This window comes from Scyliorhinus canicula, chromosome 2, assembly GCF_902713615.1.
Source record: "Scyliorhinus canicula chromosome 2, sScyCan1.1, whole genome shotgun sequence".
Taxonomy (NCBI): Eukaryota; Metazoa; Chordata; class Chondrichthyes; order Carcharhiniformes; family Scyliorhinidae; genus Scyliorhinus; species Scyliorhinus canicula.
Window position 1 is genome coordinate 212109784 of NC_052147.1, and position 17168 is coordinate 212126951.

At 44.9% G+C, this 17168-nt stretch overlaps 2 protein-coding genes across 3 annotated transcripts in view; one reads left to right on the top strand and one right to left on the bottom strand.

Moving 5' to 3' along the window:
• The window catches only part of kalrna (kalirin RhoGEF kinase a), a 1222490-nt gene that overhangs the window by 1142790 nt on the left and 62532 nt on the right, over window positions 1–17168 (bottom strand). The window lies entirely within an intron of this gene.
• LOC119961937 (ropporin-1-like) overlaps window positions 1–17168 on the top strand; it is a 122809-nt gene that overhangs the window by 100553 nt on the left and 5088 nt on the right. For both annotated transcript variants that reach the window (XM_038789524.1, XM_038789525.1), the window contains one exon: window positions 7027–7196. In XM_038789524.1, coding sequence (XP_038645452.1) covers window positions 7027–7196 — 170 coding nt within the window. The remainder of the gene's footprint in view (window positions 1–7026; window positions 7197–17168) is intronic.

Consider the following 17168-nt stretch of genomic DNA (forward strand, 5'->3'; position numbering starts at 1 on the left):
CTGCTGGTGCCTGGGTGTCTGGTATCCTTTACAATGTTGCAGTTACTTCCCCATTTGTGTCCATTGTCTCTGGAATCGCTCCATTAACATGCTAACTATCTCGGAGATTGCCTCATTAGTATGCGGAATGTTCGTTTCGGTGCTGTCTGCTTTCTTAGCAGACAGAATCCACACCTGCTAGGTGCAGCCTGCTGGTGCTGCAAACATTGTCCATTTTATCCTGTATGCTTTGCGTTCCTCCATTTTGTATTTAGGGAATGGCCAACTTCGGTGGCTACAGTGGATTGGCCACACTAATTTGCCTCTTAATTGGAAAAAATGAATTGGGTACACTAAATATATATTTTTAAAAATGTTTCAACACAGGATCTGCCACCCAATATACAGAGATGACTAAGACCCAGTGCTTCAGAAGACTGCGACCCTCCAGACAGATGGTCACAGACATTTGAGCCCTTATCATTAAAGACTAACCTCACAGCACTGGTTACCGTACCCTGCCAGTGACAAATTCATTGTGACTATAAACTCCCCTTTTACCTTCATTCAAGGATTAGCTGAAGATACTGGTGGCATCTCACAAATGGCTACACATCACTGCACCTCAAGGGTAACTGATATCCACTTTGTCAGAGCTGGACAGCACATTCATTTAACAACAGAGGCACCCTCACAAGGAGAGTGGGCATTGGGTTTTGCCTCCATTGTTGGATTCCCAGATCCTGAGCATCATTGATTGTACCCTCTGGTCATCAGGGCACCCAGTGACCAGTCACTGAGATCCATCAACATGAAGGGCTTCCACTCCCTCAATTTCTAACAGGTCCATGACCACAATAGGAGATTCCGCTATGTGTGCATTTGCTTTCCTCATAGCTGGCATGATTTCTGCCTCAGATCTTCACTCCAAACCGTTGTCTGTGGATCGATCTTAGGGGACAAGGGAATCCCTTGAAGTGATGGCTACTGACCCTTCTATAGGACTCTCAGACAAAGACTCTCATACAGCCAATGCCACTTGGTTAGCAGAGCAGAGTAACCATTAAGCAGATCATCAGGTTTCTGAAAATATGATTCCATTCCCTGGATAGGTAGGGTGGTACCTTTCAATACACTCCTGCAAGGGTCTTGGCCACTGTAGTGATCTGCTGCGTTCTCCAAAACATGGTCCTCCAAAGAGGTATGGACTGTGAGGAGGGTGAGTCCCTGGAAGGCGAAATTACATCTGGGAAGCAGCAGGTAAGGGGGAAGAATTGGAGATGGAATGAGACAACGCTGAATAGGGAGGTGCATCTGCAGCACAACAAGATGGTCTTCTCCTGCTAACCTCCAGGAAGAGGATCTTTCTCCTCTCCATTAGCACTAGGTCCAGGTCAGCATCGATGAAGCAATGATCTCCCCTGCTCTGTGCCTAGCCTTTGGTTTCTCTGTACCATCTTCACATCTCTTTGGTCCAGTGGAAGGCTTTGGCACAAACCACAAATCTTTCCCTCAGGCTAACTCTCAGCTTCAGTAATGGCTGTCATGGGGTGTCTAATGAGACTCCCACTTCATCTGACCTGACTCCGTTCCAATCATTTATTGCTCTAAGTGGGTAGTGTCTAATTATGCTCTTGACTTAGCATAAGCTGCTTCCTTGATGTGCACTCTGACAAAGGAAGGTTCAGACATGGAGATAGCTTCAACATGTTTATTGAACTATTAACAATTCTCCTACTTGGATTCGACTCGACTGTTAATCCTTCTATAACTACTCAGACTGACGAACCAGCCTGCTACAATCCACGTGCGATGTTCAATCAAACCTGTGTCTATACTCATTGAGTGTCTCCACTGGAAAGAGGAAGATCATGTGTGCTGTGTCCTTTTTATATGGGTTGGTGTAATGCCCCCCTGTGGTAGTGTCACCTCTGTGTGTATCGTGAATGCCCATTGGCCATGTCCTATCTTACTCACCGATTGGTTGAATGTCTGTGTGTCATGTCTCTGGTTCTCCCTCTAGTGTCTAGCTACTCTACGTGTACTTACATTTATCCCTTGTGTATTACAGAGATGCATATCACCACATCCCCCTTTTTTTCGTGTTACAGGTTTTCTGTACAGTATTAAGAAAATTGAACAAAAATAGGTAGATAAGTGATGCTATATACAAATCATGATAACAGAGATAACTAAACAATAAGTCCAAATCAGATGTATGAGTCCAAAACTCATCAATTATCATTGTCGAATGTCTTTCTTGTTGAGTTTGTGAGGTGGTGATGTTGATGGTGGCATTTCATTGTAAACACCGTCCTTGTCCCTATACGTGAGGAACCAAGAAGTGGTCAAATCACTTTGTTGTCTGATTTGGAGTCTTTTTTTCTTCCGATGCTTGTGGTAGCGACGTTTAATGGCATCTGTCCTGAAAGCTAGGTTGCCTGTTGGTAGTGCAGCAAACGTGAAGTGGAAAGATGATTCGTCCTGCCATGGTATGTCATTGTACTGAGCTGAGCAGTAAGTGTCCCTCCTGGGCAGAGTTGTGCCATGTCGTACCAGTCGTAGTTCCATTGGTGTAGTCTTTGTCATGCTTGCTGTCGACAATGTTGCCTTTGGTACGCGTCGTGTCATTGTCTTTGATATGGTTTTCATAGGTTGTGATGTCGTGTTGAATGATTCTGTTGTTGTGTTCGCTGCGCTCAAGGACCACACTCTGTGGATAATATGAGTCCTTCACACAGTTACTCGTGTCAGCGTGCTTTGTGGCATCTTCTGTTTCCTTGAGCATGCCGTCACTGAGTTGGCGGCGCTCCCCGTCTGGAGTCAAGTCCGGCTTACATGAATCAGCTTTGGCTTGTGGATGCTCCCCATCTGGAGTCTGGTCTGTTTCACCTGAGTCAGTTTTGGTTTGTCGATGCTCCCTGTCTGGAGTCATTGCAGGTTCACTGGAGTCAGCTGAGATTTCTTGATGCTCCACGTCAGGAGTCAAAACATTCAGGAATGCATTTGCTTGTGGAGAGGCTCGAGCGAATGAGGTTTGAAGTAACGTGGTATCACCGGAGTCACCAGTAGTCTCACTGTGATCGTCGAATGTCTCTGTACATACTAGCTGAGGTCTGTCACATTGCACATCTGGTATGGGAAGTGGGATGCCGTCGTCACTTGTCTCTCATACAGTGGGTAGAGCCTCAGTAGCGTCTTGTTGTTCACTTGAGCTGGGTAGACTGTCAGAGTCTCCTTCTTGTGTCTCAAACAATCTGGATGGACTGTCATAGTCGCTTTGTTGTTCACTGGAGCGTGGCAGACTGTCATAGTCTTCTTGCTGTGCACTTGAGCATGGCAGACTGTCATAGTCCTTCTGTTGTTCACTTGAGCATGGCAGACTTGCATCATCTGCTGCTGGTTGCTCAGAGGAGGTTGCTAGACCCTCATGGTCTTGTTCATTCAAGGACTGCACTTTGGAGTCTTGCGTTGCTTCTATCGTGGAGGCTGTCCATGAGCTCGCTGTGGAGGCTTGTGTCACACGAGTCACTTCTTGTTCATGCAAGGACTGCGGTGTGGAGATGTGCAGTTGTCTCGCTGTGGAGTCTTTAATCACTTTCTGTGTGGAGGCTGGGACCCTTCGTGGTGCGTGGACCACTCTCTGTGTGGAGTCGGGAACACTTTGCGGTGCGTGGACCACTCTCTATGTGGCAGCAGGCCGCTCTCTGTGGGCTTGTACCGCTTTCTGTCTCTTGGTGTCAGACCGCAGCACAATCCTGCACTCACGAGTCGAGATGTCATATATGCTGGGCTGAATATCCTCAAATCCGCGTCTGTGTCGGATTCTTCACTGTAGAACACATCTCGTTGCAGTTCGGATTTGGTACTGGGGTCGCCATCTGCAATAATGAAACCTTCATCTGAGTCGTAGTCTTCTAGGACCATATAATCACTTTTTGTGTCGGAGCTGGCATTGGGCTCGTGATGTCCAAAGAAGAAATCAAGGTGGAGTCGTAGTCTTCAAGGACTGCATCATCTCTTTGGGTGGTGCTAACTGCTTGTTGCAGGGTTCTGCGGAGGTTACTTTCAGCTACTGGTTGAATTTCAGTCATTGTGCTGTCGTTCCAGGTGAAACAATCAGGTTTTACGGCTTGAAATTTTTCTTTTCGTGTTTTGGGACATTTCCCTTTAAGTGGGCGTGGCCTGGGGCCTCTGACATCATGATGCGTGTGACGTAGATCATAGGAAGCGATTGGGCAGGCTCAGATCGCTGTTCCTTTACTTGGGGCCTTTTCTCAACTGCACATGTGCATCACCTTACCAAGATGGCCGCCGATCAAAATTGTTGTTCTTTACTCCGGGACCTCTGCCTCCTGGTGAGTATTGGCGCCTCTCTTACCGTTTTCTACTGGTTTGTTTGTGTTTTCCTCGCAGTATTGTTCGAATTTGTCCAGGACTGCCTCGAAGTCACTCCTGTTTTGCCCTTTGGAGAACTTGAATGTTTTGAAGATTTCTTCTGCTCTGGCACCACCGATGGTGAGCAGAAGCTCTGTCTTTTCAGCATCGGCCACGTCTTGTAGGTCGGCTGCTACCAGGAAGATCTCAAACCTTTTCCTGAATGCACGCCAGTTTTCACTGAGATTGCCGCAACACCTGAGCCGTTGTGGAACCGGATTCTCGATCATCTTGCCTGGGTGTTGTTGCTGGTTGTCACTGTTCGCTGAGTTGTAACGATATGGATTGAAACAGTCACTCACTGGTACCATGTCTTGTAGTGCCCTTGACTTAGCATAAGCTGCTTCCTTGATGTGCACTCTGACAAAGGAAGGTCCAGACATGGAGATAGCTTCAATGCCCATTGGTCGTGTCCTATCTTACTGCCCTATTGGTTGAATGTCTGTGTGTCATGTCTCTGGTGCTCCCTCTAGTGTCTAGCTCGTCTACGTGTACTTACATTAACCCCTTCTGTATTTACAGTGATGCATATCACCACAGGTAGGAGACACATCTCCATATGAATTAAAGGCCCACCCCTGTGAAAAGCTGAATTTTAATCAGTTTCCCACCAAAGGTGAGTTTCTGACCCAAAAACAGATCTCGTTTTTTTTTCTTCCTCAATGGCAAAAATTCTGCCTCAAATATTGTTGCATATTCCTTAATACCTCTGGATAACAAAAATCTATCAGTCTCAGATTTAAGATTTCCAATTAATCAGTTGCCCTTTGCGAAAGAAAGTTCCAAACTTCCATCACCCTTTATATGTAGGTGTTTCAAAATTTCACTCCTGAATACAGAAGTAGGAAGGGATCAATCCATGTAAGGCAATAGTTATGCTGTAGTGTGGTGCACAGTTTTAGCACTCCATCTACAAATGGATATTCTAATTTTGGAAAAGGTGCCAGATAGATTCCCTAGAATTTAGTCAAGAATGCACCCCCCCCCCCCCCCCCCCCCCCCCCCCCCCCCCATAACCGTTGATTCCTTTGCTGATCAAACATCCAACTCAGCCTTAAACATATTCAATAACTTGTCCTCTGGGAAGAGAATTCAAATGACTAACGACCCTCTGAAAGAAAAGAAAATCTCTTTATCTCAGTCTGAAATGAGAGACCCCCAATTTTTAAACTATGTCCCCCATTGTAGACTCACCAACAAGGAGAAACATGCTGTCAGTATTGACCCTGTCAAGTCTGAAGTGTTGGCTAGTGTAGACTTGAGAGATGAACAGACACTTCTAACACTGATGAAGGTTCAACTCAATTTTATTAACTACTTCTAACTAACTAACACACGATGACTGTGGGTCTAAATGATGCTAACTTAAACTAGAGACCTAAGCCTTGTTCCGAACCAGTTGATTCTCTCAGCACGTGTTGTAAGTCTGTGCTGGGCTGGATGAGGTCTTGTTACACTCAGAGGCAGCACCCAGAATGAGCGGAAACCATGGTGCCCTCTGCCTTTATAGTGTGTGTATTCTAACTGGTGGTTGGCTGCGGTGTTTGTACATGTTGATTGTCCCTGTGTGTGTCCATCAGTGTGTGTCTGCACCATGATATACTGGTGTATATTATGACAAAGTCCCTTCAGAATTTTACATGTTTCAATAAATCACCTCTAATTCTTCTAAACTCCAATGGGTAGAGGCTCAATCTGGTCAAACATTCCAGATAATTTAACTCCTTCATCCCGGGAATCAGTTGAATGAATCTTCTCTGAACTCTTTCTAGTGCAATTATGTCCTTTTTTAAGGAAGGAGAGCAAACTGCACACAATACTCCAGATGTGAATGCCTGTACAACTGCAGCATAACTTCCCTACTTTTATACTTGATTTCCCTTGCATTAAAAACCAACATTCCTTTTGCCTTCCTATAACTTGCTGCACCTGCATTCCAAGTTTTAGTGAGTCATGTACCAAGACACTCAGATCCATCTGTACCATAGAGTTCTTTCCAATCTTCTTGTCAAAGTGAACAAGTTCATATTTCCCACATTATGCCCCATCTGCCGGATCCCACAATATAATTACTTACCAGTACATGTGTATATTATCCTCCAAATAAGGATATCATGGTTAATATTATGAGTTGACATTACTGATGCAGAGCCTTACGTGCCAGGAGAATATATTGGGTATTCAAGCATTACCTTTGCTATAATTTTATGCCTGTTAAAATAGTTCATAGTTATCCCTTGGATGCCTAGTTTGATTTGATTTGATTTATTTAATTTGACTTGATTTGATTTATTGTCACATGTACTGAAGTACAGTGAAAAGTATTTTTCTGCGGCCGAGGGAACGTGCACAGTACGTACATAGTAGTCAAAAGAATAATCAACAGAGAACATTGACAAATGGTACATCGACAAACAATGATTGGCTGCAGTGTGGAACAAGGGGCCAAAAAAAAGCAAATACATGAGCAAGAGCAGCATAGGGCATCATGAGTAGTGTTCTTACAGGGTGTCAGTACAGGAAGGCCCAAATCAAAAATTTTAAAGGAACAACATTAGAATAGATTTATATTGGAATGCAAATCTCAAAGATATTGCTTTTTATTCACAGAACATTACAAACGCTATGAAGTATGCCTTTGAAATTTTAAGCACGAGTGAAGATGGCGGTCGAATTCCTTACACTACATTTAGATTCCTCTACAGTTACCTTGCCATGGTAGATGGTGAAATCCATAGATCACAGATTGAGAAAATGCTGAACAACATTGAGCGGCAAGTGTAAGTACATTATGCTATGAATGATATAAATATATATTGAGTGAGATATGTGGCATACTAAGAAATGTTGCCTTTGTTCTTTAAACTTCTATGTTTCCTTGAATCACTGGCGATAAATTCAGTTATCAGGTGAGTTGCAAAAAGCAAAAACAGGAATGACAAAACTTTAAAAAACATCACACTTTGAACTCTTCATTTTCAGCACATTATACAGTTTATCTAGTTTCTCTACTCCTTTTTAAAATGAGAGACAAATGGTAAGAACATATGGGGCTGGATTCTCCGCACCCAACACCGAAATCGCGGCCGGCGCCGGTGCGGAGAAGTCATTTCCCTGCACGGAATCTGGACTGGCGCTAGTTCCCCGATTCTGAGGGCCCTGAAAAGCAGTACGCCGCGCCATGTATGCCCTACCTGCAGCCATTGCTGTAGGCCCACTCCGCCATTCTCCGCCCCCGACCGGCCAAAGTCCCGACGGTATGGACCACCCATGGTCCTGCCAGTCGGGAAACTAGAAAGGCAGCTCCAGGGACAAGGGAGGGCCAATCGGAGGGTAGGGGGGCCTTATACATGGCTGGGCAATGTTTGGGCGGGCAGTCAAGGTCAGGCGCGCAGCCGATCGGGTTGTCTAATATTAATTTCCAGCTCCGCGGTCTGAGTTCGCCATGGAGCACGACATGGCTGTTGGAGGCCACCGCCGTGCGCATCCGCGGCCTCCGACCCGGAAGTGCGGGGACTCGTATCTACAGCAAAGCTCCTATTTTTACGCCAGGTCCCTGCTAGCCCCCTGCAAGGTTAGGAATATGTGGCCCTTTCACGTCAGGTTTTCTGGCGTGCAAGTCCACAGTTATTACGACGGCGTGGGGACATAGTCCCAAAAACAGAGAGTCCAGCCAACGGTATTTTCCTGAAAAGAGACAGCATGAGGGTTTACAGTGTGATCTTGATACATGGATATACATAAACTTTTTAATTAATGATTACCAATTGCTGGAGACAGTACTTCAGGAGAATGAAAAAGGCTCTTTGAGCTTTGATGGAACACCCAAAGTTAGAATGATCAATTTTTTTTTTGAAGAGTAACTCGGCAGAAGAGAATGGGCTTTGTTTTAAACACCACAGTATGGTCCCCTGCTATTGAACACAAATCTGTTAGTAAAGGGGTCTCTAGTAGATAGCTTATGATGTTAAGGTTGAAGGAATAATTTTAACTGAAACAACCCAATGACAGCAAGATGAGAATATATCAGACACTTCTCTAATACGACTATTAAAGTCAGTGGAGTGTCAAATTAAGCAGCAGCTAAAATGGGCATCCAATTTATACCCTTATTATTCTCACAGGTGGTTTAGGTTAAAGTTACTGCCTTAATGATTTTGACTTTACATTAATAGCCAAAATATGAAAAAAATATTTTGGAATAAAGGCATTTCCTTGGATGGTCATCTTCAGTTCAGTTGTGAATCAAAGTTCTATGAGGTCAATCTAGAAATTGAGTCATTTACGGATGTCACGTTGGAAAGTTGGACTTGCCTCATTGGATTGAGGTGATAGTGAGCTTAACAAGTGTCATGTTCTGTCGACTGGCCGCAATGAATGATGGATTACAGAACATCTAGTTCAAATAATTTATTATGAAACAACTGCGTGATAAAGATAACTAGGATAAAGAAAATAAACTACGAACACTAATTAACTATTGTAAAGCTACTGCAAAATACATAAATACATTTATCCTCCAACACAACCTATCCCAACTTCTAGCCACAGGGTCACGTGGTGGGTTTACACTGCCACCTAGTGGTCGAAGGTTGTGCATACCATTATGTACAGAATTGCTTTATGCATATCACTACATCCCCTTTCCTTTGGAAAATGAAATTATTTACATACATTAAATTATTTTTGCATTTCACCATAATATGCATAACTATTTGTAGAATTTTTACAGTCTGTCACAAGTTCTATCTTTCTGGCTTGCACCTCATCCTTGCAGACCTTCTCAGTGTCTGCTGAACTTGCAAAGGTTCTTCATCTTCTTTAGTATTTGTTGCTTGAGTTTGATGTTCCTCGTGTATTGATGTATTATCCTCTTGTTGTATTTGTTCCGTATGTTCTTCAGATGTTTCAGGACTGCTGCATGCTTCTTCTAGTGGTTGCATCACAAACGGTTGCCGTACTTTGAGCAAAGCTCTTCTATTCCTTCTAAAGACCGCACCTTCATCCGTAACAATGAGATACAAGTTTGGACCTGCTTGTCGCCGTACCCATTTCCTCTGCAGTCTTCTAATCTCACCATATCCTCCGGCTGCAGAGGTTAAAGACTTTTGGCAGACCTATCATAGAATCCCTTCTGCCTCTTTTTCTGAAAGGTCAATTGTCTTGCTTACGAGTGTTTCACGGGCTCATGAGGAAAACAAGGTAAAGTTGTTCAAAGTTGCCTGTTCATCAGCATCTGGGCAGGTGAGAGGCCATTGACTAGCAGTGCTGAACAATAGCTCAGGAGTGCAAGATAGGTATAATCGCGGCTGTCTAGTGCTTTCTTTAGGAGCTGCTGAACGATATGCACGCCCTTTTCAGCCTTGTCGTTCAACTGAGGGTAGTGAGTACTGGAGGTAATATGTTGTAAATCATACTGCAGCGCAAATTCTGTCCACTCATAGCAGTCAAAACAAGGACCATTATCACTCATGGCCACATTCAGAATGCTGTGGCTGCAAAAAGTTCTTTGACATTCATAATGATACATCTTGCTGTAGAAATCGACAGCTGCGCTATCCCCGGGTAGTTAGAGAAATAGTCTATGATCAAAAAGTACTCCTTTCCATTAAATGGGAAAAATCTATGCCAGTCTTCTGCCAACAAAGTTGTGACTGTCTCACCCATCTGCACAGGTTCCTGGCTCTGCATGCGCTGAAATCTTTGGCACGTTTCACAGTTCCCACCATCAACTCAATGTCACAGTTTATCCATGGCCAATAGACTGTCTCCCTGGCCATCCCCAAAGTGCCCCTTACGCAGCTTCATGAGGATCATTGACCATAGCACAGTGGGTAGCACTGTTGCTTCACAACTCCAGGGTCCCAGGATCGATTCCCAGCTTGGGTCACTGTCTGTGAGGAGTCTGCACGTTCTCCCTGTGACTGCGTGGATTGTCTCCAGGTGCCCTGGTTTCCTCCCACAAGTCCCGAAAGATGTGCTGTTAGGTCATTTGAACATTCTGAATGTTACCAGTGGTCGGTGGTCAGTCTCCACAATGAAGGTTGGAAGCCCATACACATAATCATGGAAATTCGTTAGCCCATTAATGAGCCGGATGCATTTTTTCCTGATTGCCTCAGTGTCAGACATCATCCTGGATGCATACGCCACTGGAAGCCAGTCTCGTTCCATGTCCTGCTGGAGTAAGACCGCCCCCAAACCATCCTGTGAAGCATCAGTTGAGATTTTTGTATTTTTGGGTCAAACGTCAGAACTGGTGCCGTGGTGTTGGTATCTTTTATCTTATTGTGATAATATCTCACTTATCCTTTCGAACTATCAAAGGGCTGACTGTAGAAGCCAGCTATTTTCTATAGGTAAAAGATAGCTATTTAGCATTAAGCCCCTTGTCGATTAAATACCATTTTAAAACTCACTCATAACCTCAGGTCATTTCAAAGCACATATTCAGCATTTCACAACATAGCTTCAACAGAACACAGAAGCAGATAGATTAAAACAGCATTCTTATTCAGCTAACAAATACATTTGCAAGATAAAGTGACCAAGGACAGGGCAAGCTCCATGGCAACGAGGTGGCTAACAGCCAATACAGATAAGAGTGCTGAAACCGCATTCTTCAGCTCACCCAAGAATCTATGTTTCCTATTAAATGAGTGACAACTAACCCTCAAATCAAATTAATTTGATGTTAACCTAAACCAATTAGGATTATATTGGGGTGTAATTAGATGGCTGAAGACAGATATGATACAGTATAACTGTGAGGTTTCGTTCGGCCATTTTTATCCGGATCATTCTACACACGTCGCCACACACTGGCGCCTGTTCAGGTACACTGAGGGAGAATTCAGAATGTCTAATTCACCTAACAAGCACGTCTTTTGGGACTTGTGAGAGGAAACCGGTGCACCTGGAGGAAACTCACGCAGACACAGGGAGAATGTGCAGACTCCGCACAGACAGTGCTGCAAGCCGGGAATCGATCTTGGGACCCTGGTGCTGTGAAGTGGCAGTTCTAACCGCAGTGCTACCATGCTGCCCAGTCCCAAAGGGTGTGCTGAATGTGTACAATTTAGTGCTTTCTTTATCTAGTTTAAGTTGCCAGAAGCCTTGTGATGCGTCCAATTTGCTGAAGCAGGTTGCTCCTGCCATTTCACATGTTATCTCCTCCCTTTTTGGTATAATGTTCCCTTTTAGTATTGTGATTCAAATCCTTCGGATCATTGCAGATTCTTAAGTCTCCATTGTGCTTCTTTACATAGGCCATGGAATTCACCGAGTCTGTAGGCACTTCAATATGCTTAATGTCACCAAAGCTGTCATTCTCTCTAGCTCTGCCTTTAGTTTATTCCTGAATAGTGCTGGTACATGTCCCGGCGCATGAATCACCAGCTTCGCATCTTTCTACAATTGAATCTTATATGTGTATGGCAACGCACCAAAACCTAGGAAAATTGCAGGGAAATCATTCAGTATGGAGCCTCCCGAGAGATGAGGGCTTGTTGCAGTACTGTCTGCACTAAAGACTCGTCAGACTACCTGCAGCTTCTCACATGCTTCAACTCCAATTAAAGACTCACGGTCCGCATACCCGTAATCCCCAACCCACTATTCCCAGAGGGTGACCGAACTCCACCCGCTAGCAGTCTGCTTGCACCCCATCCAGCACCACATGCGAGCACCCATACCGGCCGCCATGGCTGGGTTCCCTGTTTATAAGCACCGCCAGCATGCGACTGCTTAACACTGTACATTTTCTGTTTCCACCCTCCCTCCCCCCACCCCCCCACCCGCCCAGGAGAAGAAGGTGCACAACTGCAGGGAGAGAAAAAGCAGGAGAGGGCCCGCCATACCTGAGGCCCCTCCCCATCACGGAACGGAGGGCACTGGACCTGGTTGGTGGGCCCAGGAGAGGGCAGTTACCAAGGCAGAGGTGGGCATCGAGGAACAAAGTGAGCTCACACAGAATTGCGGTGTCCCTAAGACATCCATGGTACAACCCCACACCATCCCCACATGACCCCAACCGCAGCACCCAACTACCTCCAAACCACCCAACTACCTACCTCTCCCACTACCCCATGTCCCCCACACCACCACCCCAACTGCAATCCAACAATGCAGGATCACCTGGCTCATACACAGGAAGCAGCACCTGTCAATTCCTGGAAAGAGAAAAACAGTCAGCTGTGTTTCAAACCCCTCAGATCTTTGTTCAGCAAGCCATTCATTCATTTCTCTTTGATACTGATTTTACTAGGCTGTGATTGACAGCTTCCACAGAACTCCCACCTGTGTCAGCATTGTTCCATTCATCTCATGTCATCGTTGAGTAACTTTGAAGTGTGCAATGTTTATAAACATCAAGCTTTGATTGACAGCTCCTAGACCACTTCAGAGATAAGCGTTGTTAGTTTCTAGCTAACCACTTCAAAGTTACTGCATGACGAGGATTGCGAGGGATTATCGAGGGAATCCCATTATTTGCATGGCTAAGGATTGCGAATCAGGTGTAACTCCGCTCCGGTGGGAGAACCTTGGGTGAAACCGACTTGGTGTCTGGACAAGGCCATTGAATCTTGCAAGAGGCCTCTTGCAGGATTTGCGACTCTCGAATCGCCTCGCAATATTTAACAAAATCTTGTAAGACATCACGATCTGGATCTCACCCTCATTGGGCGTGATCTGGCTGCGTTTACAGGATTCTCTCGGCGCCCAGGACCTCACAGCTGCACCTGGGCGACCTCACCAAGGTGGCATTCTGTACTGCTTTCCACAAATATGGACTAGTCGTAATGGCACCTGGGGGTTATCCCAGGTCATTAGAGAACCCTGGGTGTTCAGGGACGGGGCAGGATGGTACCCTGGCACTCTCTCTGCCAGGGCTGGGATTTTCCATTTGGGAGACTATGGGCACAATACAATGGATCAAATCCATTAATTTCTCTCAGTGTTTTTTAGAAATATTAATATCTCACAGTTCTTTGTTAAAACTAGTCCCCACTTGATTCTCCATTATTTTTGAGATGTTTTTAGTATTTTCCTCTGTGAGCACAGGCACAAAGTATTTATTTAGTTTCTGTCATTTTCTTAATGTCCATTTTAAATTTTCCTGATTCCATTTGTAATAAACCCACATTAGTTTTGGACCCACATTAGTGGCGGTTATAATTGCAGCCCCTCTTGTAGATCATGCAGAGTGAGCCGAGTAAGAAAGCTAGTATTTAGAGGGAGGAGGAAGAAGGGAGTTCTTAATGAAGGCCCTATCTCTTCAGGGTCTTCTGAGAGCAGTTCTACTTTCGCCTCAGCTAGGAGCAGTGTTTGAAGTGCCCATATTTTACCAAGGAAGTAAAAACTTACCAGCACTTCCCATTGCAACTGGACCTGAGGAGGATGTGCCAGTTGCTATGAAGACAACTGTGTCCTCAATTTTTATGCTTCCTGGTCCTTCCAGATGGGAGTAGGCAAGTTTTCCAATATTTCATAGTTTTCCATGCTTCACTGCATTAGGAAGGTGACAGAGGCAACTTAATTATCTTACTTTGTTCTTACTAGAGGAAGAATGGGCATGTAACTTTGCTAGTCTGCTGAAATTCACAATGGTGCAGGATGCCACTGATTGCCCACACGTATGGGCTGACATATCAATGGGGAGATGTACAACAGCAACTTGATGGACATACAGTTTATGTGCACCATGCACAGATGAGTCCAGTAGACGTTTGAGTACATCTCAAAATTAGTAGTGGACTTCTTCATCCTCCTCAACTTTGCTTCCATGAGGCTACAGCTCTTTCTACCAGGCTTTTGGAGGGGGAGAAAGAAGAGGGGAAGATAGGAGGAATCCAGGAAACCTTACCACCAGACATGCTGTTCGTGCGTAGATACACAAAATCCCTTGAGACCTCTTCCGCACATGACTGTACCTTTAGAATTTCCCACTTCTCAATTCATCTACTGTGCACCACCAGAGTCCTCTTGGCAAAAATCCAGAAATAAAAGCTACCAACAAAAATAAACAAGTGCAACTTTATCAAACAACAATTCCAATAACACATACAAAACTTGAGTATTGATGAAGAAAGAGACATGGGCTGGGATTTTGTAGCCATGTGGCTAACCCCAATTGGAGATTCAGTGGCCCAGCAAAAAACCCATTGACTTTCAGTGAGACAAGATGATCCTGGTGCTAGGCGGAGCCACAAAATCCTATCCATGCTGTTGAAACTTTTCATCTTGTATTCATCAGATTGAAATTCGCAAGAATACCAATTGTAAAGGCAATAGTAATTTATACTGCACAAGAAGAGAGTCCTGATCGATTGCCAAGTAGGCTCTGAAATCTGACAGGTAGAATCATTGCCATGGAGAATGCACCAGGGGCAAATTAACTGCCAAGCTTTTGTTTAAATTCAAACTAGGCAGGTTAGATATGATTGGTCAAGGCATTGCCAGAAGGAATAAATCAGGAAATGGCTGTCTCCCAGGATTTTGTTCAGTTGAAAAAAGCCTAATTGTGTGGACATGCTCCTTCTGACTGCAAAGGACAGGGCCCTGTTTGTGAATATATGTAGCTTCAAGCACATGTAAGTGAGTCATACTGCGAGCCCAACTGATAATCTTAATTTGATTGTCAGTGTAATTCTTAGTACAATAATTTAATCCTTATTAGTGTCACAGGTAGACTTACATTAACATTGCAATGAAATTACTTTGTAAATCCCCTCGTCGCCGCACTCCGGCGCCCGTTCGGGTACACTGGAAAATCAGGATTGTTAACCACAGGTTCAAACAGGTAGATGGGTAAACGCCAGGAGAGACAGGCAGGTAAGGCAGGAACCTCTTGTGGCTTTTCCCCTCTTAAACAGGTATACCATTTTGGATACTGTTGGGGGGGGGTATTGCCTCTCAGGGCAAGATACCAGCAGCAGCCAGGCCTATGGCACCACAACTGGTTCTGCTGTAGAGCAGGTCGGGCTAAGTCCAAGCGAGTGATAGTAGTAGGAGACTCGATAGACAGGGGCACAGGCAGGCAATTCTGTGGCCGCAAACAGGACTCTAGGATGGTGTGTTGCCTTCCTGGTGCCAGGGCCCTGGATGCCTTCGAAGAGCTGCAGGGCATCCTGAAACAGAAGTGTAAACAGACAGATATCATTGTTCACATTGTTACTAATGACATAGGCAGGAAGAGGGTAGAGGTACTTCATGGATAATTCAGGGAGTTAGGTCTAGAGCTAAAAAGCAGGAACTCCAGGGTAATAATTTCAGGATTACTCCCTGTGCAACGTGCTAGTGAGGTTTGGAACAGAGAGAAAGTACAGTTGAACATGTGGCTAAAGTGCTGGTGTCGGAGCGAGGCTTTAGATATGTGGATCTGGGGAAGGTGGGATCTGTGCAAGAAGGACGGGTTGTACCTGAACTGGAGGGGCACCAATATCCTGGGCGGGAGGTTTGCTAGTGCTGTTCGGGAGGGATTAAACTAGCGTGGCATGGGAGTGGGAACCGGAACAGCAGGCTAGTAAGTATAGAGACTGGGAAAAAAGTGAGACTGAGATAAACATAACGTAGAGTAAGAGCAGGCAGAGGGAAGCTGCAGGACTCAGCAGGACTGTAGGTCTTGAGTGCGTTTGCTTCAATGCAAGGAGAATAACAAGTAAGACCGATAACCTGAGAGTCTGGATTACTGCATTGAACTATGATGTAATTGCAATTACAGAGACATGGTTAAAGGAGGGACAGGACTGGCAGCTTAACATTCCAGGATATTGTTGTCTTAGGCTGGACAGAAGGGGAAACAAAAGAGGTGGGGGAGTTGCATTGCTGTTTAGGGAGCAGATCGCAGCAGTGTTGAGGGAGGACACATTGGAGGGATCTTGTAGTGAGGCATTATGGGTGGAGCACAAGAATAAGAAGGGTGAAATCACAATGTTGAGAGTGTACTGTAGACCTCCCAACAGTCTGCAGGAGACAGCGGTGTAGTCAGTTACTGAGAAGGTGTGAAAAAAGCAGGGTAGTTGTGATGGGTGACTAACTTCTCCCATATTGACTGGGAATCCCTTACAGCCAGGGGATCGGATGAAGAGCAATTTCTTTGATGTGTCCAGGAAGGCTTTTTGATATAGTATGTTGACAATCCAACCAGGGAGGGGGCCATACTATACATGGTAGTGGGGAATGAGCCAGGCCAGGTGATAGATGTTTCAGTGGGGGGAGCATTTTGGACTCAGCGACCATAATTCCATAAGATTTCGAGTAGTCACGGATAAGAACAAAAGTGGCCCGTGGGTGAGGGTGCTTAATTGGGCGAGGGCCAATTCACATCCAAATTAGACAGGAACTGGGGAATGTGGATTGGAAGTGGCTATTTGAGGGCCAATCCACGTCTGTCATGGATAGGTTTTTAAAGACCAGTTGATTAAAGTGCAGGACAGGCATGTCCCCTCAAAAATGAAGGATAGAAATGGCAGGATTCAGGAACCATGGATGACAAAAGAAATTGTAAGCTTAGTCAAAAGAAAAAAGGAAGCATACGATAGGTCTAGGCATCTAAAAACTGATGAAGCCCTTGAGGAGTAAAGCAGTGAAAGTAGGAAGGAACATAAACATGGAATTAGGAGGGCTAAAAAGGGCTATGAAATGTCTTTAGCAAACATGGTCAAGGAGAATCCAAAGGCTTTTTATGCATATATTAGGAGCAAGAGGGTAGCAAGAGAAAGAGTAGGCCCACTCAAGATCAATGGATGGTA